At 41.4% G+C, this 23013-nt stretch overlaps 2 protein-coding genes across 3 annotated transcripts; one reads left to right on the forward strand and one right to left on the reverse strand.

Moving 5' to 3' along the window:
• The first annotated feature begins 4465 nt into the window (after positions 1-4465).
• On the forward strand, positions 4466-7980 carry dtwd1 (DTW domain containing 1). Its single transcript, XM_079161409.1, has 5 exons — positions 4466-4594; positions 5521-5836; positions 5963-6100; positions 7141-7426; positions 7579-7980. Exons 2-5 carry the CDS (start codon positions 5579-5581, stop codon positions 7806-7808), a joined length of 912 nt encoding a protein of 303 aa, XP_079017535.1. The 5' UTR covers positions 4466-4594; positions 5521-5578; the 3' UTR covers positions 7809-7980.
• Positions 7981-8301: 321 nt separating this feature from the next.
• Positions 8302-23006, reverse strand: nnt2 (nicotinamide nucleotide transhydrogenase 2). 2 transcript variants are annotated; one of them, XM_079178169.1, is made up of 22 exons: positions 22871-23006; positions 22042-22207; positions 21099-21328; positions 20816-21015; positions 20058-20145; positions 19847-19935; positions 19574-19761; positions 18783-18916; positions 18493-18684; positions 17830-17980; positions 16648-16809; positions 16454-16564; positions 16206-16351; positions 15082-15277; positions 14204-14437; positions 13484-13644; positions 12921-13100; positions 12663-12822; positions 10402-10483; positions 9259-9377; positions 8767-8882; positions 8302-8653 (listed from the first exon to the last, which is right to left on the reverse strand). In XM_079178169.1, exons 2-22 carry the CDS (start codon positions 22169-22171, stop codon positions 8510-8512), a joined length of 3213 nt encoding a protein of 1070 aa, XP_079034295.1. In that variant the 5' UTR covers positions 22172-22207; positions 22871-23006; the 3' UTR covers positions 8302-8509. The 2 variants fall into 2 exon arrangements, with proteins under 2 accessions (XP_079034295.1, XP_079034296.1); XM_079178170.1 differs by lacking the exon at positions 22871-23006 and adding an exon at positions 22312-22440.
• Between the last annotated feature and the right edge of the window lie 7 nt (positions 23007-23013).

A 23013-nucleotide genomic window follows, 5' to 3' on the forward strand; every position in this document is an offset into this window, starting at 1 on the left:
TTATTATTCATTGCAATGCTTTAAAAAATTAGATTTGTGTGGAAGCATGAACACAGAAAACCACATGTATTATAAACAGCATGCGGAGTTAAGGGCAACGTCTACGGGGAAGTGTGAAACTGGCTGTGAACAGCATTGAAGGGGAGGATGGGGTGAGACAAACCGAGTAGGGGGAGGATGAGAAAGTGAGGCAAGTGAAGATAAACAGGGAGAGAGGCTGGGGAGTCTCGTGCGATGTGGAGATGTGGTCTTTGGGCAGCGGGAGACAGGGGAGGCCATGAGGGGGAAGGGGAACACGCAACTGAACTTGATACATTTCTGGGCCGTAACCCTTCATTTCCTCAGAGGACATCTGTGGTTATGTAACGTGGGGGAATTCTGTGTTTGCAGCCCTTCGTAAGGAGAGTGTCCTCTTATGCTGTGGCTCACATGGCACGATTCTGTCATTTGTCAACACAGACAAGTCTTACAAAGAAACACTGGATAGACATCCAATAACGTATTTATGATTTTAAAAACGTTCTCGAACTCAGCAAAGTTCTGCTTTCAGTTTGTCAAAGCTCCACTGCGCCGTACACATGATCACATAGATTCTTTGTGGCGCATTATGTCAATACAGGTAGGTTTCCCAACATTACAAACAAAAACTGCTCATGCTGCTAAAAACTCGACGTGTCGGGAGTTTAATGGTCAGCTAAGCCGAATTCTGGGGCCCCTCCTTAGCCATGACGAAAGATGTATGATGTAGATGTATTGAGGCGACAAGCCAAAAATCACACTTCCATCCAGCTACTGTATCTAGAAACAGAGCTGTAAAGTCTGTCTAAAAGTGGTCTGTTTTTATAACGCAAGCTTTATTGAAGATAATAACAGTAGCAGTTAGACCTTTTTGTATCCTGACAAACTTAGTGGTCACGGTCTTAGATTTTGCCAGCAGATGTTCCAGTTATGACTGCATCAAATGCTCCAAAACAGTAAACCATTTCAACCCAATTGTTTCATAGTAATTCAGTGCTTCAGAAAGAATCGCTAATGAGAGGTCTTAAACACAGTATGCAGTAGTCAAGTTGTATGACACATTGTCCACCAGCCTGAGAAGATACAAAAGACAAAGAGGCTATACATTTTTAGAACCGGTGCAGAATTAACATTGAATGGTTTTGAGATCCTGGTAAATACTGATATTTTTATTAGGTTTCATAAATTGGATCCACGTTGGTTTGTGTGGCCAATATTAGCTGCTTAGCTTTCGTATCTGTTCAACAAATATATTGCAAATCCACAAAAGTACTGAAGTTTTTCATTTTGAGGCTCCCTCTGTCTTTCAGATGCTAAGAAAGTAAACCAAGTACACAATGTTCAGCAGGTATTTCGGTGCATAATTCCTTGCAAATAAACTGCCTGTTTTGACACTTTTGCATCAAAAGAGAAGTGCTAGCATTAGTTAGTAATTTGATTTTACCTTGCTACTACATTATGGTTGTGTAACATAGTTGAAAAGGTTCAGGTGAAATCCCGCTAAATGGGAAAACTACGCCACCTGCTGTTGTTAATGTGTACCTGCACTAAATAGTAGACGCAAAGGACTATGGGTAATCCTCAAAGCAACGGAGAATTCGTTGCTCGGTAACGTGTCTGTGAATGTCCGTGGACAATATAATGTTAACTAACTTTAAAAGTACATAAGAGTTGAGCTGGCTTTATTTTGTTGGATATTATTTGTCTTAGATAATATTCGCCATGTTTTCATTAAGTTAATTATACGTTTTTTATGTGTTTTATTGCCAGTAAAAATGTCTCCAGTATAGCTAGCTAACACTAATGTGATGCCGTCTTTCTAGACAGAGCATGCGCAGTTGTCCACAAGATGACCATTCTTCTGTTGTCCTTTGTCATAAATGCAGATGTGAAATAAACCTGCTGTTACCACAAGCCTGACCAGCTCCAAGAGATTCATTTAGCCAGGAGACGTCTCACAGAGGTTACAGTTGCTCGGAACTACATTCTACTGAATGAATAGTCCCAATGAAAACTAACGACAGCAGGGTCAGTGGATTATTCAGAGAAACAGGGACCCTATCATTGGAAAGACATGCGGTTCAGTGTTTTGATCAGCACAAAGAAACTTCTCTTTTGTAGTTTTTTCAGAGGTATTAAATAAGTTAGGTAAATGAAATAAACTACGGGTGGTGTGCATCACTGTATCATTTATGATGAAAGCTTTTGACTTAGGCATGTTGGTTTATCAATTTGCTTTCACAAATATAGTTTGGATGATTAGCAGCTTTCCAACTTGGCTCAATGTTCTTCCAAGCAATATCACTCTGCGACAGACAGACAACATAAATGCACATTAACACACATGCACTTGTAGGAACGCACGCAAGTGCAAAAAACACTGAGTAAAAAGCTTACCATAAGCAGGGTTCCTGTCTTTTTATTACTCTCCAGCTGCTGTACGAGGCATCTTAAGTTCCTGTTCGGACTTCATACCTGAAAAGCACACCATGCAACAGTTCAAAACTCACGCTATGTCAAATGTGGAGAGTCTGTCAGTCTGAAAAGCATTGCAGGTGTGTGTCATCAGTGCATGGTTACCTGAGAAAGGCAAGAAAACCAAAAGGTCAGTCCTGTCATCTACTTACGCTAGTTTACAATACAGAGAATGCTCATTAAAATGCAATGTTGGCTGCTTGGGCCGAGCAGCTTGGATACACCTTTAAGACCATATTTCAACTATTTTTATTTCTCTGACTACATTTAAAACTGGCAGCAACATAGAATGCAGAGGAAAATAAAGTATCACTAACAGTTTTCTTTGAATTTTAACTGGACTGCTGTCAACAGTAAAACAAACATTGCTGACATGGAGCTCTCAGTTTGTTTTTTTCATTCCTCTGTGTTAGACTAAACGGAAAAATAAGTGAATTTAAATGATAAAACATGTCAGGAACAGCCAATCTATTCATACTTGATGCAGGCGGGTGGATCTCAACCTTGATATTGTTATGTCTAAATTTGTGACAACTTAATGCCAAAGGCAACACAGCATTAAGACCAAAAGACAGTGCAAGGCATAATCCTGTCTATGGAAACTATAGCTGTACATTTATAACGTTCTAAGTTTTAGAGAGAAGAATCACCTTGAACATGTGGAGGAAGAACCACCAAATGATGTCCGTAAGCATGACAAACAGGCTCCTACAGATCCTGAACAACAGGTAAGCATGGTGTGGCACACAGTACACAGTACACATTTGGCAGATTTTTGATTGTTTGGAATCCAACACTGGACACTGGAAAATCTCATTTGATACACATCTGTTTGCTATGCACGTCTGCATGCGATTGTCTGTTTCGTAAAAATGTGTGACAGCTCAGGTATCTGTGAAATTTGACATAAAACAATCTGTTTTACCTCACATCAAGCACATCTGGCTTAGAATGAGACAAATGCATATTCATAATTCATGATAGTTTTCCCTGAATTAACCCCTCAGGTTTCGATCAGCCACATTGGGGAAACATCACCTGTGAAACCTGAATTTTGCGACATGACTTTAAAGAGTACCAGCTTTGATTCGTCTAGAGAATGACCGGTTGCAGAGCATCCCAAAAAATACCATGCAGTGTGAAAACACACCATAATTAGACTGAATTACCCTTTCATTTGACTTCTATAATCACTTTCATTCATATTATACATAGACATGCCCTGAGATAACTTCTGTTATGATTTGGTGCTATAGAGATGAAATTTAATTCAATTAACTTCAAATTAAAGATTGGGATGCCCAGAAAGTTTGTTATTCTCAACTCAAGCAAATGTTGGACAGTTGTAGCTCAGGGGAAGGTTGTCAGATGTTTTGGGACTTTTGTGTGCTGTTTTATGACTTTTAATGTACTCTGGTTCATCAACAAACATAACTAGATTAAACAATATCACTAACAGTTCATAAGCAGATGTTTTATGTGGGAAGGGGGGCATGTTTTGAAACAAATGAAGTAGAAATGCAGAATGAGTTGCACAAATGGACAAAGTTCAGAGCGAAAGCTCTTTGAATAGTTCACAGAAAGGACACGTGGTTTTAAGTGGGCCTATTAATTATATGTTTAGATATTAAAAACAAAACACTGACAAATTTGTAAACTGTTAATTTTATTTCGAATTATTTGAAAATAATCACTTTTAATGTAGTACAATCTAGGCTAGCTATACAAATATTGTCGTTGGACAAAGTGTATTAACTGTTGACTTATTTTAATATGAATATATTTAAAAAATGTTAGCATGATTATTTGAGTTTATTATCATGAAACTCCAAAATCAGAGCTTACGTTGATAACATGTAAATGCATTAATATTATTCATTAATAAACCAAAGTACTATTTCCTCTACACGGAATTGTCTTTCCGGTGTAGAAGAAGAGGTTCACGGAACACGGAACTGTACTTCCGGTGTAGAAGAAGACGTTCACGCGGATCTACACACGTTTTTTATTGCGATTGAGTAACGTTAGCAAATGGAAAAGGGTATTGCTTGCAACTCAACTCAACTACACCAACGTCTGCTTTCTTTTGGTATTAGCTTACGTAAGTAGCCACTATGTATTGTGTCTGCTACTAGTTAGCCTCATAGCTACAGATGTTGTTGAGCTTGCTAACAGAAGCTAGCTTCACTAGCATGAATCAGATCATGTTTACGTTACTGTAGCTGTTAACGTAAGCTAACAGCGTGTACACTGGGGCTCATGTAGCGCACAGTAGTCTGCTGTCAGATTTCACTGAGACAAAGAGAAGAGAAAATACCCAATAATTCAATGTTAACTGCATGTTGTGCTCTCAAATGCAAATAACTGAATATGTAACGCTAGTTACATGTATTTAGCTCACTTTACATTTATTCTCTAGCTATATATACGTATATATAATATGTGTATATATATTTGTGTGTGTGTATATATATATATATATATATATATATAGCTAATATATCAGAATGTGTATATCAATGATAATAATAATAACGACGTTTAAACCAGGAAAAATAAGAAAAGCTAAGTAAACTATACAAATGAAAACCAAGTTATAAAATAAGGAAAAGGGACAAATATAATTCATAGGTTATCTACATATACTCGTATTAGCAGTTTAAATGGTAATCGAAGACGGACTACTTTTTGTATAGCTTGAATTCATCAGGCAGCTCATTTCAGAGCTGAGGTACCCAAACAGGAAGCGTGTGATATGAAACTAGAAAGAAAGGTAAATCATATTATGCAACCAAATTCCAAAGACACGATCCAGTCTCACCTCACCAATTATGTTGTAATAATAAACCAAATATCTCCCAACTAAATTCAACTTGACAAACGACTCATGACCTTTTTAATAACAACCTCTAGCGTGTTTGATGGCTTTTCCACATTATTGCGCCCCTCGCTTTTAACGTAATGTAAATGTTGGATTGCTTCTGTCTACCAATATTTGCCATTGTTTGTTTTGTCATTCTTGTTCAGCTATGAACGGAGGGCCCACATACTTCCGCACTGGTCTGTCAACATTTAAAGGGCAAGCATGAGCAGCCTGGATCAGGACCAGCGTCTCCATCCTAGTTGCCGTAACAAAACAACAGTCTCTAGTGACTCATCGGACACTCCTGAGCTTGCCAAGCTGCCTCTCCAAGGTCTAAAATTGGCATCGCATGCGGTGCTGGAGAAGGCGCAGGAGAGGGGCAGGTTGAAATGCTCTAAATGTGGAGGATCAAGGATGTTCTTCTGCTACACATGCTGCTCGTTACTGGGAGTCAACCTGCAAGAAATCCCCGTAATCAAGGTCAGTAAGAAGTCAGGACTCTCCTGATTGTTTAAGAGAGGCCTTCAGCTACAGTATGTCGTTTATGTAAGATTTAAGACATTTTGCACACTGGACTTGACTCTACATATTGTATGTTGTGCTCAGCTCCCAGTGAAGATAGACATCATCAAGCATCCCAATGAGACGGATGGAAAGAGCACCGCAGTCCATGCCAAGATCCTCGCACCCAGTGACGTCACCATATACACCTACCCCTGCATACCAGACTATAAAAAGGAAAAGGTTAGTTGATTTCCATGTTGAAAGAGTTTATTTTACACCGTTGAGTGTCATTGTGCAGCTGTACCAGTTATTTTCATTATCAATTAATCTGCCCATTATTTTTGAAGAATAATTGTTTGGTCTGTATAATTGAAAGAGGCTTAAGAAATAATGAAAACTGCCTGTTACAAATTTTAAAAGCCAAAGGTCGGATAAAAGATACTACGTGTCCGAAACCCAAATATATTCAATTTATTTTTGGTTAACACAAAGAAAAGCAGCAATTCATAATTAGTAAATTGCTTAAAGTTGGATTTTTTAGTTTGAAATTGAAAAGTTGAATTCATTATAAATTCATTTGTATCAATGAGTCGATTCATCGTTTAAGCTAAATTAGCACTCTTTTATTGTCTTCATGAATCTGCTGCTTAATTTACCTCTTAAAACTGTCACTGTCATTGCACCGTGTTTGCCTTTTTCATTCATGTATTATTGTGAATGCAAGAAGCTGCTTTTGAGTGATGTTTTGATGCTGTTACTATCCACTGAATTCACATTATTGAAGTAAATGCCTAGTGTTGTGCCTGGTGTACTAGTTGTAGTATAACACATTTTAGATTTGGATCCATATTGTATAAAACATTATAATGAAAAAATGTGGAATTTGTAATAGATTCAGAAGGTCGAGTCACTTGCTGGCTGCATTTTCTTATTTCATGCTTGGCAAGTTGCATAGTACAAGTTATATTAAACATAATCAGATACTGTAATTTGACTTGACTTTTAAGAATTACAGTGGCTAAAGTGCACAAGCCTCATGCTTATTGTATTTGACAGTTTCCAACTTTGATTTTCTTTTGCTTTCTCAACTATTTTACTCAGTTGAATGATCTCATGCTCAACTTGATTTAGCTCTTTTGAAACTGCATTCCTCTCTTTCAGTGCTTCCTAATTAAAGCATGTATAAATCACCACATTGTAGAACTGTTTTTTGTACTTAAGTCTTGGGTTGTGTGATGGTGTTCCACTCTGAACCCGTGTTGTCTCTCTGCTCTCTCCAGGTGGTGTTGGTGTTCCCCGGTCCAGATGCTGTCTCAGTTCAAGACATGATGCAGTGTTTGAAGGACTTAACAGACAGCAGGTCACGTGGTGCCTCTTATGAACCCCGCATAAAGAGGCTGAAAACTGAGGAAGTTCAAGGCCCCACGCACACTGCAGAGAAGCCGCAGTCGAGCCCAGATGAAGCAAAGGGCTTGGAGTCAAGGATGTATCCCCTACAGAGGGTGGTCTTCATTGACAGCACATGGAACCAGACCAACAAGATCAGCACAGATGAAAGACTACAAGGTAATCATGCAAGAATGTATTTGTGCAGAATTTCAAAGAGCTCTGACTGCTGGTGATTATTAGAGGCAAATTGACTTCACCCACACCTCTGTTTCACATGATTTCACGCTTTGTTCTTGAGTGCTCTCTGACTGACGTGTGTTCTCCTCCAGATCTGCTCCGGGTGGAGTTGAAGACGAGGAAAACGTGTTTCTGGCGAAGTCAGAAGGGCAAACCAGACACCTACCTAGCTACTATCGAGGCTATTTATTATTTCCTCATGGACTTCAGCGAGCATTGCCTTGCTCAGGAGTACAATGGAGAATATGACAACCTCCTCTTCTTCTACTCCTTCCTGCACTCAGTTGTCAACAAAGCAAAGACGTCTGCTGGAAAGTGCTGAGGAATACTTCAAGGAAAAACTCCAATCAGCTCCAAGAGACTTATAAACTGTAGCTGACGAGTAGATTCACATGCCAGCCCTTTTGTTTCATGGCTGTGTGATATTTTTATTTTGTATGAGATACTATTTGGATAAGAATATGCAATAAAGCACAGGGTTTATATTTGCCCAACATGAAAGAGGTTTGTTTGATATGAGAAAATACAAGACACACATCACACAGCTGCAGCAAACGGGATGATAGCAATAGTAATCTAAAAAAAACATCTGCAAAGTGACAAACAGTTAATTGGGCTATTCTAAAAATCACAAAGGGAAATAGTATCAACTTGGTCTTTAATTCAAAATGTTGAAAATGAGCATGTTTGACAAACCACAAGACATTTTGGTGTGAGACCTAATGCTCCTCCCACTTTAAGTCATGCAGGTTTCAGTGAGGGATTTAAATCTTTGAATATAAAATGTAATAATGAACAAGGAAGCGGACCTCAGATGCGTTTAAATATTTTTATTTACAAATCAGTACACGTTTGTGTTTGAGTTACTAATGTCTTATTTTCAAAAAATCAACTTGTAGTAGAAACACATTTCTTCCAGACCCGATAAATATGTTCTCCAAAAATATATATCCTGAAAGCTAATGCTGGGAAAATACTCTACTTGAGAACTGCTGTCTATGATGGTAAACCATTGAGGGGCCACTAGTAGGACTCTCTGATCTTGGCTTGCAGGCTGTCACATGTCTTCTTGGCATCTCCTAGCAACATGGATGTGTTGGGCTTGTAGAAGATGGGGTTATCTACTGCAGCATAGCCCACGCCCAATGTGCGCTTCATCACTATCACCTGGAGTAGAGTTTAAATAAGTGTATATGGTCACTGTGCCACTCTGATACACATATAGGGATATTGTTGTTGCAGCAATACTTATCTAACGGTAGTTTAAATGGTAGACCAACCTGTTTGGACTTCCACACCTCCAGAACAGGCATGCCAGCGATTATGGAGTTGGGATCCTCTTGTGCTGCAGAATTCACAGTGTCGTTGGCTCCGATCACCAGTGTCAAGTCCGTCTCTGTGGGCCACAGATGTTTACACATTTATACGCGACGCGGACAAACCGTTGGCGAAATGCCCTGCGATTGTCCTCACTGGTGTCACTGGGTTCCACCAGCACCACACTTATTTCCCTCTGTCATAAACAGAACCATGTGTCTCAAGTAAGCTCGCCCGGTTGCTAGGAAAACAAAAACTGTTGCCCTGATGAAAAATGACATGTCTAAATATCAAGACAACACGAGGCTGCTCCAAGTGCGTATGAAACGGGGGATGAGATTATTACACATAACTGATCTAGTGCTATTACCGGACACCTTCCTGACAAAGTGACAACCATGTAATAAACATTTTAACAGGTTTCTTCAGATATAAAACTAAACAAAAGAGTTAACCTGGGAAGTCATCATTGATCTCATCCATCTCCAGGACCACGTCATAGGGAACACCAGCCTCAGCCAAGAGGACATTCAGCTGGCCGGGCATACGACCAGCCACTGGGTGGATACCAAACCTGTTGCAGAAAAAAAATGTTACTGCTCATCAACGCACCTTGATTTGCATTGAAAGCTCGCTACTCCCTGCTCCTGTGGAACCACAAGTCAAAATGCACCTGTCTAAACAAATGCAGAATATATTATATATTCAGTTGTGGAGAATTAAGATATGTCCTGAAGAAAAAGTAGCAAAAAAAGAAAAGAAAGTAAAAGTACTCATTACGCAGCAGAATGTCTTCCCTCAGTGATATATTTTATATATAATATTATGCATTCACAAGTAAGTGAGCAGCATTTTCATGTTGTAGATGTGAAGATGAAGCAGTTACTATTAACTACTTCATGCAGTATACTGTTGGGTTGTTTGACCTTTAACATGTTCACATGTTAAGTTACTATAATAGTCACATAAAGGGAGTAGAAAGTACAATATTTTCATCTGAAAAGTAGTGGTGTAACAGTATAAACTAGTGTAAAATAAAAAGAATCAAGTACACTTTAACTCAAGTACAGTACTTGAGTAAATGTACTTCTGTCTCTTCTTTACGTCCGTACTGTCCAGTACATATTAAAAAGTACTTTGCAGTTTCCAGCTTTGCTGTCAGGAGAAAATAAAGATATTTGGTGTTGGAAAGGAGTTGTTTTTTGGTTAGACTGCCTCATTTAAAGTGCCAATCTCGAAGATATTCAAGTCGAAGGAGATCACACAATTGTGATTGAGCCTTTGGCCCACTGAGGAAAGTATTGAAGTATTTATATATGTGCAGTCTCTGTGGCAACATTCCTGGAAAAACATGCTGTATTTCAGTTTTTCTCAAAATAATAGAACTATGCACATATTTGAAGCTCATGTATCAGCAACAAGACTCCAGACTGCCACACTCTAAGCACAATTACATTCTTTTCACTCAGAAATTCTAAATCAACTTGGACTGAAATCTCAAGGATTGTCACTTCAAAACACAAAAATTCTATCCCACTGAGAAAAGGAGCAGCAGTCATCTTTTTTTAATAAAGTAAATGCAGAGCACAGATATTCACCTGACACTCTTGCCCTGTTCCTTCAGCATCTTCACCATGTCTGCAATCGGGTACTGGGCTTTTGCTGCACACAGACCCCAACCTAAACACAAACACATACAGAGAATAAACATGCAGTAGCCTAAAAAAAAAATGCCTAAATCTAAATCTTAGGATGTGATCAGTCTATTATCCAATTGTCTTATTCTTATTTTGTTTGTGGTCCTATAGGATGAAGCGAGCATTTGACACAACAATAGTTAATTTTTTTAATGAAAGCACAGCAATCCGGCAGGGTTCGATAACAATAAAACCAGTGATTCCACAACCCTTCATATTGTCTTTTGTCCTCCTCTCACTGTCCTCATTCACCTCAAGTCTCTCTGCAATAAATCATAGTGATTCACTGGTTTAAGAGACATTTTTCTTCTGAACCCTTTCGCATGTGTGGTGTGCGTTTGGGTACCCTGCGTGCAAAGAGCTCATTTCCCTGTGTCTGCCTAACCCCTATTTCACCCTGGTGGTCAGGTACCTTGTAGAGTTCAGCATTGACCCTGGTCGAGCTTTTTGAAGCCAGTCACCCGTAGCCCGTATCTTCTAATTCCCCAGACAACCGGAGCCTTCTGTTTCCTCGCTGCCGTGCTTTGTTGTTGACAGCGCATGGAGAAATCTTGAGTCTGGCCTCAATAGCTCCTATGACTTTTCACTGTTTCTCTAATCAAACCAGCATGTTGGACCACACAGCTGTCCTTGCGTTGGTTTGGAGCCACTGGAAAACAACAGAAATCCAAGTATCCAAGTACTTCAGAGTGGTTCCTTTAGCTCGGGCCACTCAACAACTACTCAGTTGTCTGGATTTTTATTTTTTTTTAAATCAGGATGTGGTTTCCATCTCACACTCAGAAATCGAAATCATCATCCCCTACTCTTACTGCTGACAAACATGTCACACACACTCACTATATTTACTTTTAAGAGTCCATGTCGAAGTGAGAGAATGTGTGGGCAAACTGCTCCCTCTTGTGGTTACCATGGCTTCAATATTCTTAATGACTGCCATGTCAATGAGCCCAAGATCCGGATCATTTCCAAACATTTTGCGAAAGCTTCTATCTTTTCGTGAGCTGCCGCGAAAACATTTTTTTTTTGTTGTCATGTAAAGTTCATCGGATGTGTGAGATCGTGGAAAAGCTGCAGCTGGAGTGCAGACGAGGATCCGGGCTGTCCAGTGATGAGGGAATCTGACATTTGTGCTCCACCGTAGTCTCTGATGTCAGCCCAAACGTCTTTCCACACCTCTACCAAAGGCCTCTGGTCTTTATCAGGAGCGTCTCCACTTCGTGCTGGTGGTGAAGTCTTTGCAACAGTACTTTATGCATGCGTGGTTTAAAATGACCACAAAGATCTGCTACAATTAGTCTTTCGCTGACTAAAAAGGCAGACTTGCCACAATGGCAGATTACCTCATACGTGTTAACTACTGTGCAGTGTTTTTGACCATGAGCTATTCAAAATAAGTTCCGTCTGTTGAACCGGCTCCGCACAAAATGGCAGAGTTTAAAAGTCCACAGAGTTTCCCTGGTATTCCTCTAGATGGAAACTTAAAAGGGGAACTCCACCGTTTTACACACTCAATTCTGCTCACAGCTCTGAGGGAATTCAAATGCAAATGGGGGTCTCCAGAGGGAGCTGTGTGAAATCTGTTAAGAAGTACCTCAAGTGACGTCACTTGAGTCAGTGTCGGTTGGGTCTGATGACTATGAAAACTAAAATAAATCTGTTGGTGTGGAGTTCGATAGAAGTGAGTTTACCTGACTTTGGGAGCCCGCTCCTCTCCTTTGCTTGAGACTCGAGGCTAAATTAGCCGCTACTAGCATAAGACACCTTAACGTGTATTTTCAAGGACTTAGGTAGAGTTGCATTGTGGGTAATGTAGATCTCTCCGATTTTTTGAGTCCGACAATGTTATAGGAATGCAATGCTAAATCTAGAGTACACTTTTTAAATTGCCAACGCTGTGACAGACAAAAGACACAGATAAATGTTAAATTAAACCTCGGTCACTTTGTATACTGTTTTGTACAGCAGCTGTTTCCACATGGCAAATAATAAAAATGTGCTCAGCAACATCATAAATCTATAAAAAGGTATCGATTATTTTAGTGCGTAAAATAATAATAGGTGAGATGTAATGTCTCACATCAGGCCACAAAGTTGGAAATTCCTTATTAATACCCAGTCAAGTGTCTTGCGTTGCATGTACTGTACAGTACAGTGTGTACCTGGTGTGATGATGATGCTGTTGGCTTCTTTGATTATGTCGACGGTCTGGTCCAAGTTGACCTCGGTGTGAGTGCCAACAATCTCCATTGGCTTACCGCCTGCTGTGGAGGTGGTCCCGAACCCACCCAGGATCACATTGGGCAGTGAACGGTTCATCGCCTTGGAGGAGAGGGGGACAATAACTCTGTCTCAGGTATCTGTGCCGAGTACACCGTGCAAGTTCACACCTGTGACTGGATGGACGTGCGTCCACTCACCACACACATGATGTAGGAGAGGATGGCACCGGAGGAGCCAATCAGAGCTCCGACAATCGTCATCAGATTGTTGTCTAATAGGAAGCCTTCGAAACAGAGCGCCCATCCGGAGTAGCTGTTCAACACGGTGATGACCACGGGCATGTCAGCGCCGCCAATGGCTGCTGTCAGGGTCACACCCTGTGGGGAGGTTGGAGAAGTTAAAGCAAGAGTTATTTGAGCCAGTTATGCAAATGAAAACCACCTTGTTTGAGATGCAGCATTGTTCAAATTGAAATGTGCATCATCTCCTACAATAACTATTTCTAAAGTACCACATAACATTTTACATACTTGGTACACAGAGTACAAGTCACTTACTTGGTACCAACTTTTGCTCTGACAAAAAATGTATTGTATCATTTAATCCATGTATTGAAAAGAGTGATTCTAGTTCACTCAAAGACAGGAGAGAAATTACTCTCCAACAGTTTTTACTTGACGAAAAAGTTGCACATCTTCAATGTTCGTTTACATTTATTTTGAATATGTTTTTTTCAGCTTGTTGAATCGTTGAAACTCACCATAATAGTGGAAAGCCCAGACACTCCTATTAGACACCCCATGCCGGTACCGTAGCTCGAACTGAGCATAAACGGCACCATGCCTCCCATTGACGCTGCCATCAGACCGGCATTCAACATGTGCCGTCCCGGCAACAGCAGGGGGGCCGAGTTCAGGACGCCTACAACCAAAAACATTTTCCAACAAACATATTCAGAGAAGCCGGAAATTATTTTCACTCTTCTTGTGAGGCTGAAAGGGGAATAATTGGACAAGATAAAACACGTAAACACGCTTTTCTCTCGAGCAGTGTCGAGCGTCTTTGAACTGTCAGACTTCCCCGTGGAGGCCTCTAATCAGCCATCCAAGAGTCTGTCCCATCCACAAACCACAGCCATGCAGCCACTGCCCATAACAAATGACTAGAAAGCTTCTCATGTGTTCCTCTTGATCAGTCGCACTGCAATGCAAATTAGTGACTGCTGACACATGCACACACCCCCCCCCCCCAGCCCAGGCCTGGATTTACCAGAGGATTTTTGGCTTTAACTAGATGAAAGAGACAATCAGTGCCAGAGGACGCAAAGCTCCATGTGTTTATACAGATATTAGTGCGTCTGTGTCAAATAAAGAACAATGATGAAGGACATATTCTACTGACTTTAAAACATGTCACATGCACAATATATGTAGTTGTGTGCTGCAGATGCTACAAATATTCTTGGAGTAAATTCCTTTACCTTGAAGCTTGCCGTAGGCCACCAGTGAGCCACTGAAGGTGACGCCTCCGATGTAGGTGCCCAGATACGCCACAGTCTTGAGCACACCGGCGGATGGGTGAGTGTCAAGGTGAGGGAACTCAATCATGAACTCGGCAACGCAGGTGAGAACAGCTGCCAGACCCACAAGGCTGTGGAAGGCCGCCACGAGCTGCGGCAAGTCTGAGATTTCAATACGCTTGGCAAGGGTCAGACCTGAGATATGAAGATCCAACAAACAACAGATTTCAGTGAATCTCTGTGAGTTACAACAGTTTGCCTGGCTGAGTCAAGCACCAGACACCAAACTGCTCATGCACATTGGCTACATTTGAATACAAAAGATTGAAAATATTACGGTTACAAATTATTAATTTTTTAAAAGCAAATGGTTAAAAGGCAAACACGTGCTTTCAGTAACATTACTCTTAACAAACGGCGCTGGATCTTCAAAGCCAATCTAATGACACTAATTTAACATGGAGTAAACCCTCATGCTCGGCTGCCTGCGTGATGAAAACATCATTTATCATCCTGCTTTCTTGAATTACTATTAACGTGTACAACATTCACACGCGATGACAAAACCCACTCATCTCTGTATCTGGACAGGATGATTGATGTTCTGTTATGAATTAGCGAAAAAGAAAAATCACACTCTTCAAAGACCAGAGGAGTCGCATGCAAAGTTAATAAAATGTAACTCATTCATGGTGGTCTTGCAGTTTTCTAAACAAACTGCTGGACTTAATATGGAGCCATGCCCGAATTGTATTGATTTTTTTATTATTTAAATCAAGACAGCACGACATCATGTGTATCTCAGTTGTAGATCCTCCTAAAAGGAGCAAGTCACATACCCAGGGTTCCCCCTGTGGCCATGGCCAGAGACATCTGAGACAGCAGCTCTGGTGAGGGTTTGAGGGCACCGAGGGTGGCAGCGATGCCCCCTGCCACTCCCATCATGCCTAGGACGTTCCCTAAGCGACTGGTGCGCTGGGCAGAGAGGCCCGCCAGCGCCCCGACGCAACACAAACCCGAGCCTAAGTACATCATCTGAGGTAGAAAAAAACAAAAAACACATGTCAGACTTATTTGTGTAGAGCTTGAGTATGGTTACAGACACAGTCGAGTTAAAGGTGTGAATAGGAGCTTTATCAAAATACTGAAAGCTGAAATGATAAGTCGATTATTTCGATGAGGCGATCGACAGAAAACAAAACAGCAGTCATTTTTAAAGTCAATCAATCGTTTAGGTCCTCGGTCATTATTTCAGCAAAAATGAAAGACGTCATAGTGAACTTGCGATGGACATTTTAAAGTATTTTCTGAAATGTTATAGTCTTAATGACAATGCCCCCTAATACTCGTCAATAAAAATAAAAATAAACTACACATTCACCATGATCACAACCACATTCATCGTAAGTGCCACATACTCTGCGTACTGCAGTTGATTCCTTTCACTGACAAGCTACTTAGTTATTTAAAGTAAGGGTTGGTAATGTTCTTAAAAAACGTTTTTTTGGCACATTTGTTTAAATTCTCTTGACATCCTCACAGCAATCAATAAATCAAATGCTCTGACAAAAAAAAAAAAAGAGAAACAAGCCTGTCACGGCGTACTAGCCTGTTACAGTCTGCCTGTGCACTCATTGCATCTTGCAAACGCTGCTCGCTGTGAGTACTAACAAAAGCCATGTTCGTTGTTTACATTCAGAATGAGAATTCTGGGGGAGAGGCTTCGGAGGGAGCCCTGAGGGAACGTTGTCGTCACTTTCTCACTAGATTTAGTGACTTGTGGAGCTAGTGCTACTTTCCCTAGAAAAAGTGGGGGTGGGTTTTCTGGTTAGATCATTTTTAAACTGTAGCGTAGTCTTGCTGGTTTCTCAACATTACCAACTCTAGCTTTAATACAAGCTACTTGTAAATACTTTTATAGAGAACAAATGTGAGTGGAATGAAGAGATATACGTCTTGTTACCTGCTCAATGTTGTATCCAGCAGCCACTGAGGCTCCATATCCCCCGACAAATGCTGCCCCAGGCAGCATGTACAGGTAGTTGTACTCTGGAGGGTCAGTGGGACGCTTGAACATGTCCAACATCCTCTGGGTGATCAGGAAACCACCTGCATATATACACAGATGACAACATATTTTTCATGTGATTGGGCAGACAATGAATCTTGTTCTCGCTTTTTATTTCTACGTTTAAGTGATGAATGTCAGACCGGCAATGTTGATGGAGGAAACAAAGGCAGCGGCAAGAGCGAGACTCTCAGGCAGGCTGGAGGGTGTGAGACCTCCCCCCATCAGCACCAGACCTCCAACAGCTGTCAGACCTGCAAGAGAGGACGGACAGAAGTCAAGCCATCAGAAAAACACATAGAAATTTGGCCATAACCATCTTCAGCTGACTCCTGACCTGAGATGGCGTTGGTGACAGACATGAGGGGTGAGTGCAGAGCGGGGGTCACGCCCCACACAGTGTGGTATCCCACAATCCCAGACAAGCCGAAGGTGGTGACCATCTGGGTGAAGGCTGCGTTGGGGGAAATGATGCCCAGAGCCAGACAGGTGGACACACCTACAGAGAGACAGAGCAGTGTTGTTGTTACAGTATGTTTGACTGCCTGTGTGCGTACAGTTCTTTCCACACTGATGCAGTGGAAAAAAGTATACAGTCTTTTTTATTTCCAGTCCCCCTTTTTTCTACCATTAAAGCAATGGAAAAATTGAATAGGAAAAGAACAAACACTTCTATTTTCATAACTATGCAAGTGTGATGATTCATAGTTTCTCCAACATTTCAAAGAACTGAGCTCTCATGTCATACTTTACTAAAAATGTATTCGTCACTGTGTTCAGTTATAATAGAGTGTCTGCTTTCAAACGTCCCATTAAGATCTGGTGAGCTCAGTGTTCTAAGCAATAAAAACTGATATTGATCCAAATATGATATTATTTGAAACTTGGGCTGCAACTAACAATTATTTGTTATTATCAGTTGATGTGCAGATTGCTTGATTAATCAATTCATCTTTTGGTCAATAATACATCAAATAATAGGGAAAATAGTTTCTCCATGGCGGCATTTTAAAGCCAATGGGGACGTCTTTAAAATTGCTTCTTTTTTTGTTTTTGTTTCAAGGAAAAGCAGCAAATCTTCACATTTCAGAGGCTTAAACCATCAACATCTTTGTCATTTCTGCTTGAAAATGTACTTAAACAAGTAACCGGTTATCAAGATTGCTGGTGATGATTTCTTTTTTTTTGCATCAACTAATTGTTTCAGCTCTATTTGGCACTACTACAGATTGTAGAGCCAAAACTTAACACCATGGTAAGTAATATTAGGAAAAGCTTTTAAACAACCATTTAAGCAATTTAAGCCAAACGAAACAAAATAATGTCATTAAATTAATATCCCTTTAATTGTATCGTGATTTTTATTTCTTTTTCCTTTGCAGAGAAGCCCTTTTTTTTTTCCAGAATCGGATGGGGAAATTTCCAACTTCCATGTAAAATAAATTTGTAGCACATTATATTGTGCCAATTGTCTAGTAGTGTGAATATTTCTATATGTATCTGTGTATTCATGTCTGACCTGCAGTGTAGGCGCCGGCAGAGGTCATTGTGCGTTTGAACGGAGAGATCACCGCCGTTTTCTCAGCCTTCAACTCTGCGACTGTTTTCTGTTTCACTGGGGCTGGGGGAGCTGTTTTGGGGAGGGGCGCCGGGAAAATGTCCTTGCCGTCCTGGACACATTAGAAAACACACACGCAGACGAGTGTGAGAACACAGAAGACGTCCAGAGACTTGTGCGTGAGAAACAGACATCAAGACTTTGGAGTCTTGCATTGTGGGGGATCTCGCCTGGATGGTGGGAGCACTCAAAACACAAACTCATGGACCGCACAGCACATTATCCTGAACAAACAGCAATCACAAAACAGTTAACGGTGGTTTTGAAAGTTAAATTCTCTTTTAAGAAGCCTAAATAATGCTTAGTTTAACAAGGGGTAAACCGATATGTCCTGTTGAGGTTGCATGCTTTCTCTGCCATAAACAATGTGTCAAAGCCAAAATTCCTGGAAAATTATATTTTGAAATGTTCTTGATGCGATCCAACATGAGCTTTTCCCAGCTGGGATCGTGTTTTTAGTAGTCATTTGCCGCAGTACCCTAGCATGATGCCAAGAGGGAAGGAGGGATGCCAGCAGAGACAGAGGCTGCCAGTAGACAGTTACATAAAATAGAACAACCCCACCTTCATAACAAGAGTCCCACGGATGACATGATCGATTGTTCCATAGTCAAACTCGTCTTTGGGCTCGTAGTGGTAGTATTCCTTGTCTGGGCTAATGGCCTTCAGCAGCTTCAGTACGTTGTTCGAATACAGAGTGCTGGCCTGGGTGGGCAAGCGGCTGGGCAGGTCTGTGTAGCCAATGTGTGTTACTCCCTAGTTATTCAAAAAAAGTAGATCATTAGCAAATTCTATATTAAAAATAGGGCTTTCAAGTCATTTCTTTTGTTCTTTATCAAAGTCTTAAACCTCACCTTGTGAACGTGCAGCTCTCCAGGCTTGGTGGTTTCGATGTTGCCCCCGGCCTCTGCAGCCAGATCCACCACCACAGAGCCGTCCCTCATCGACTCCACAAACTCCTTCTTGATCAGAATGGGAGCGCGCTTCCCTGCATGGGAACAGGAAACACAGGGACAGATGAGATGCGTCAACTGTTCGTAATATCATGCAATCTGAGAAACAAGAAAGTCAGAGGACAGTGAATCCACATTAAAGCTGCATTCATCCGTTTTTGGCCACAAGGAGGCAGAAGAACATCGAAACACAACTCGAAACAAGCGTATGGAGTTGTTATGGCTAAAGTGTTTGCGATTCATTGCCTAGTTACACAATCAACAAACATGAAGCAACATTAGTATCTGCATGAAGTTGTGTGTCTGGCTACCTGCTTTGTTTTAATCCCCACCAACTGCTGAGAAAGACATCTGGGTCTTTTGCTGCTAGATGATACATTTTGCTTGTTCACCAGCCAATCTTAAAATGTGTCAAACTGTGGGCAGCAGCTTATAGGTGATTTATCCAAGTGTTGTTGCTGTAAACGGCTGCAAACAAGGATTGATGAGAGCAGAGTCTAAAACTAAAAAGTACATTTGCAGGCTGCTAAAAAAGAAAATAATCTAAAAGACTTGCAGAGTTGAGTGGTAGTTCTCCCTCAGTTGGTTCATCACACTGGTTCAATGTTACTATGCAACAAATAGTGATTAATGCAGCTTTAAACGCCAGAAGATTAAAGACAAGAGAGGGAGATGGTACCAGTGTGACTGACCTGGAATCAGGGCAGTGCTGATGACAATGTCGACCTCTTTACACTGCTTGGCGAAAAGGGCCATCTCAGCGTCAATGAACTCCTGAGACATCTCTTTGGCGTAACCTCCGACCCCGTCGCCAGACTCTTTGATGTTGATCTCTAAGGGCTCTGCCCCAAATGATTTGAACTGCTCCAGGGCTGCTGGCCTGACAGTCAACACGCAGTCGGGTTACTCATCACAACCATCAGCACTCAGTCTGCAGTCTGAGACACAATGTTTCATCGAAATACCTGGTGTCAAATCCTCTGACTATGGCTCCCATTGACCTGGCTGCACCTGCTGCTGCCAAACCAGCCACTCCACCTCCGATAACCAGGACCTGTGTGCAGCAGAATCATCTATATGCATTATTGTTCAGGGATGGTTCTGATTGATATACATTGAAAAGAAAAGACTGTGGGAAGACACTCTCGTTGACCTGCATAATATGTAGACGGTTACCTTAGCTGGGGGAACTTTTCCTGCAGCTGTGATCTGACCAGTAAAGAACCTGCCAAAGTGGTTAGCAGCCAAAACCACAGCTTTGTACCTACAAAACAAACATTTGCTTTAACTAAACATTCCTAAACAGCTACAAACATTTCATATTTACTGACGACCTAAACAAAGCATTGATAGGCTGCAACTTCAAAACGCAGCAGCAAGAATTTGAACAAAAAACAGGAAAACAGAACATATTACACGAGTACTAACATCATTTCACTGGTTCCTTTAACGTTGAGGATGAATTATTTTACTTGTTTTTAAGACCTTAAAGCACCTTCATACCTCTCAGATTGCTTATCTGAGTATGCTCCAAACTGTTCCCTTAGGTCGTCTAGCGCTGGCTTGTGTAACATACTTCACAAATAAGACAAGCAACTTCTGTTGATAGTTTGAACGAACAGCTCAAAACTTACTTTTACAATCTTGCTTTTAATTAATTTCACCTTTTTCTATTCTATTTATTTTATATTTATTTTGTATTTCTCATACTTGTTTATATATCTTTAAATTGATTTTACCAGTATCAACTTATTTATTACTATAATGATCCTATTTTCTGGATTTTATTATTTTATTGTTTTCACTTCTTGTGTCCCCTGTTTTTAAATACCTTTTTTTTCTCTTGTGAAGTACTTTGAGCTGCATTTTATGTTATGAGAGATGCTATATAAATGAAGCTGATTATTATCATTATCATTATCATTTTTCTTTACCCTGCGATGTTAGCCATGGAGCTGAGTGCGTCGTAGCCCTGTGCGATGGTGACTCGGGGCACCTGGTCCATGGCCAGCACATTGCTCTGCCTCTCTGACAGCTTCCTCATCAGCTCTGGGTTCTGCGCTGGATAGATGAAGCTCACCAAGGTGGAGTAAGGCTTCAGCAGGTCTGCCTCGCTCAAACTCGGGGCTCGGACCTACAGCAGAAAAAGTATAAATTCAGTAATATCTATACACTGGATTGTCTTATTAGCAGAGCAAACGGCAGATGTGTGCGAACCTTGAGGACCAAGTCTGAGCCGAGGGCTCCGGTGACGTCAGTGATGGTGGCTCCAGCATCTTTGTAATGCTGATCGGAGAACTTGGATTCCTCTCCAGCTCCACTCTCCACCTGCACCTTGAAGCCCTGTTTGACCAGCGCCTCCACCCCCGCAGGAGACAACGCCACACGACGCTCATTCTGTACCGTCTCCTTAGGAACCCCAACCACCAGGTCCTTGTAGAGCACACCTGAACACAAACACCAGCTGATGGTTGAGTCTGCTGAACCCAAGGGAATGTGTGTCTTTATTCAAAAACAAAAACATATTAGAAGCTTTCATACTAACAAACAAAATCCCCTTTATTACACAGGAGAGCATGCGTGTACAGCCGAGATTGTGTGACTGGGAACAGTGTCAGGTTACACATTTCTCTCCATACACGGCATGGTGACCTCGCCACCATGGAGACATTATTAGCAGGTGATTGGCTCGGAGCCAGCACACACAGAGAGGCCTGCACTCCCACACGGACACGCTCAAAATTCAGACTTATAAAAGCACTCAGTGACTCGCAAAAGTCTCACTAACACTCTGTGACATGTGGCCCAAGAAACAGACTCGATAAACAAACGTCTGTGAGCATAATCTGCCAGACAGCAGCTAAGCTTCTACATGTCACCTTTAACTGACCTCACATGTTAGCAGCTCCTACAGGGAGCATAGCCACGGCCTGCTTCACTACAGCTCTCCCTATTATGGGAAGATCTCTGGCAACCAGTTCATGGTCCGTGGAGTTTTCCACTCGTCTGGCAAGAGGGAGAGTGTCCTTGAGTGAACTCTCATTCCTCAAGTAAGACACAGAGGAAATCCAAACCAAAAGAAAGCATGCAGACCCAGGCTGTCCTCTTATGAAAAAAAAACACATTTTAAAAGATTTTAATACAGATGTACATTTCCTACCTCTTGAGGCCTTTTGGTCGCATAACACAGGGAAAGTTCTGAAATGCCTCCTTCCAGGTATCCTCTGACGAACTCCTTTCTGGAGCAAAACGACAGAAGAGCTGGAGATGCAGCGCAGGAGGGTCGACATGGCCACTGATCGTCCGCCCTGAGATTCCCTCTAGCTCTTGAAGATGAACACAAACAAGCAGAGGTAGGTGGTAAAATAACTACTTTTGCATCTGCTGTCAAATAGCAAAGCACATTATAATCGCCCCCCTCCCCACACACAAATAGGTCCTGAGCCCCCTAGTCACACACTCCGGTCCGGCTGTCCGTGCTGCGAGGCCTAGAGACAGCAAAGTGACATTTCAGCTCTGCAGGACACGACACACGGGGCCCAGGGTTGATTACACACTCCGCGCTTGTTCGCGAGATCTGGAATTATGACGGCACAGGGGGGCAAACTGTGCCAAGTCTGGCCTGGTTGTTGTGAGCAGCAGCAAAGAGATGAAGGCAGAGAAAGCAGATCAAATATTGTGGGGCTTAAGGGGACAGTTCAGGACTCAGACACAGACACAAACCTTCTTTCACAAGCAAACTGTAAAACACAAATAGCCAACTGCTCTCTCAAAGAAAGACGCTATTTAATCACCAAAAACAAATAAAAGTGTGAAACTGTAGTATTCTGCTTGGTGTTCTGGTTTCTGATTCAGCTGTTTCTTTTTTTTTTCATTCATTCATTCTCTGAATCACACAATCAATCAGTGCCCTTCATCCTCCACCTTTTACTGATTAATTCCTAAATTTAAAGGATTGATGTGGATTCCGTTATTATTGTCAGACTTGCCTTTCCGATTTCCAGAAAGAGCAGGTTCAACTGTCCCTCAACAGCAGGTTCAACTGTGGGACGTCCTATCCAAAATTCCCTGGTCTGCTTCTCGCGGGGACATACAGACGACCTTCCGCAAGTTCGATATCACTGCTGCACTA

This window comes from Pholis gunnellus (genome assembly GCF_910591455.1).
Source record: "Pholis gunnellus genome assembly, chromosome: 1".
Taxonomy (NCBI): Eukaryota; Metazoa; Chordata; class Actinopteri; order Perciformes; family Pholidae; genus Pholis; species Pholis gunnellus.

What these genes read in the sequence shown, in the direction of transcription:
- dtwd1 (XM_079161409.1), top strand. Translation starts at nt 5,579, where the DNA reads ATGAGCAGCCTGGATCAGGACCAGCGTCTCCATCCTAGTTGCCGTAAC. An exon ending in AAGAAATCCCCGTAATCAAG is followed by an intron (nt 5,837 to 5,962) that starts GTCAGTAAGAAG and finishes TGTTGTGCTCAG; the next exon opens with CTCCCAGTGAAGATAGACAT. An exon ending in CACAGATGAAAGACTACAAG is followed by an intron (nt 7,427 to 7,578) that starts GTAATCATGCAA and finishes GTTCTCCTCCAG; the next exon opens with ATCTGCTCCGGGTGGAGTTG.
- nnt2 (XM_079178169.1), bottom strand. Translation starts at nt 22,171, where the DNA reads ATGTCGACCCTCCTGCGCTGCATCTCCAGCTCTTCTGTCGTTTTGCTC. An exon ending in GAAAAGTTCCCCCAGCTAAG is followed by an intron (nt 19,936 to 20,057) that starts GTAACCGTCTAC and finishes TGCTGCACACAG; the next exon opens with GTCCTGGTTATCGGAGGTGG. An exon ending in GTGGGACTCTTGTTATGAAG is followed by an intron (nt 17,981 to 18,492) that starts GTGGGGTTGTTC and finishes TAATGTGTCCAG; the next exon opens with GACGGCAAGGACATTTTCCC.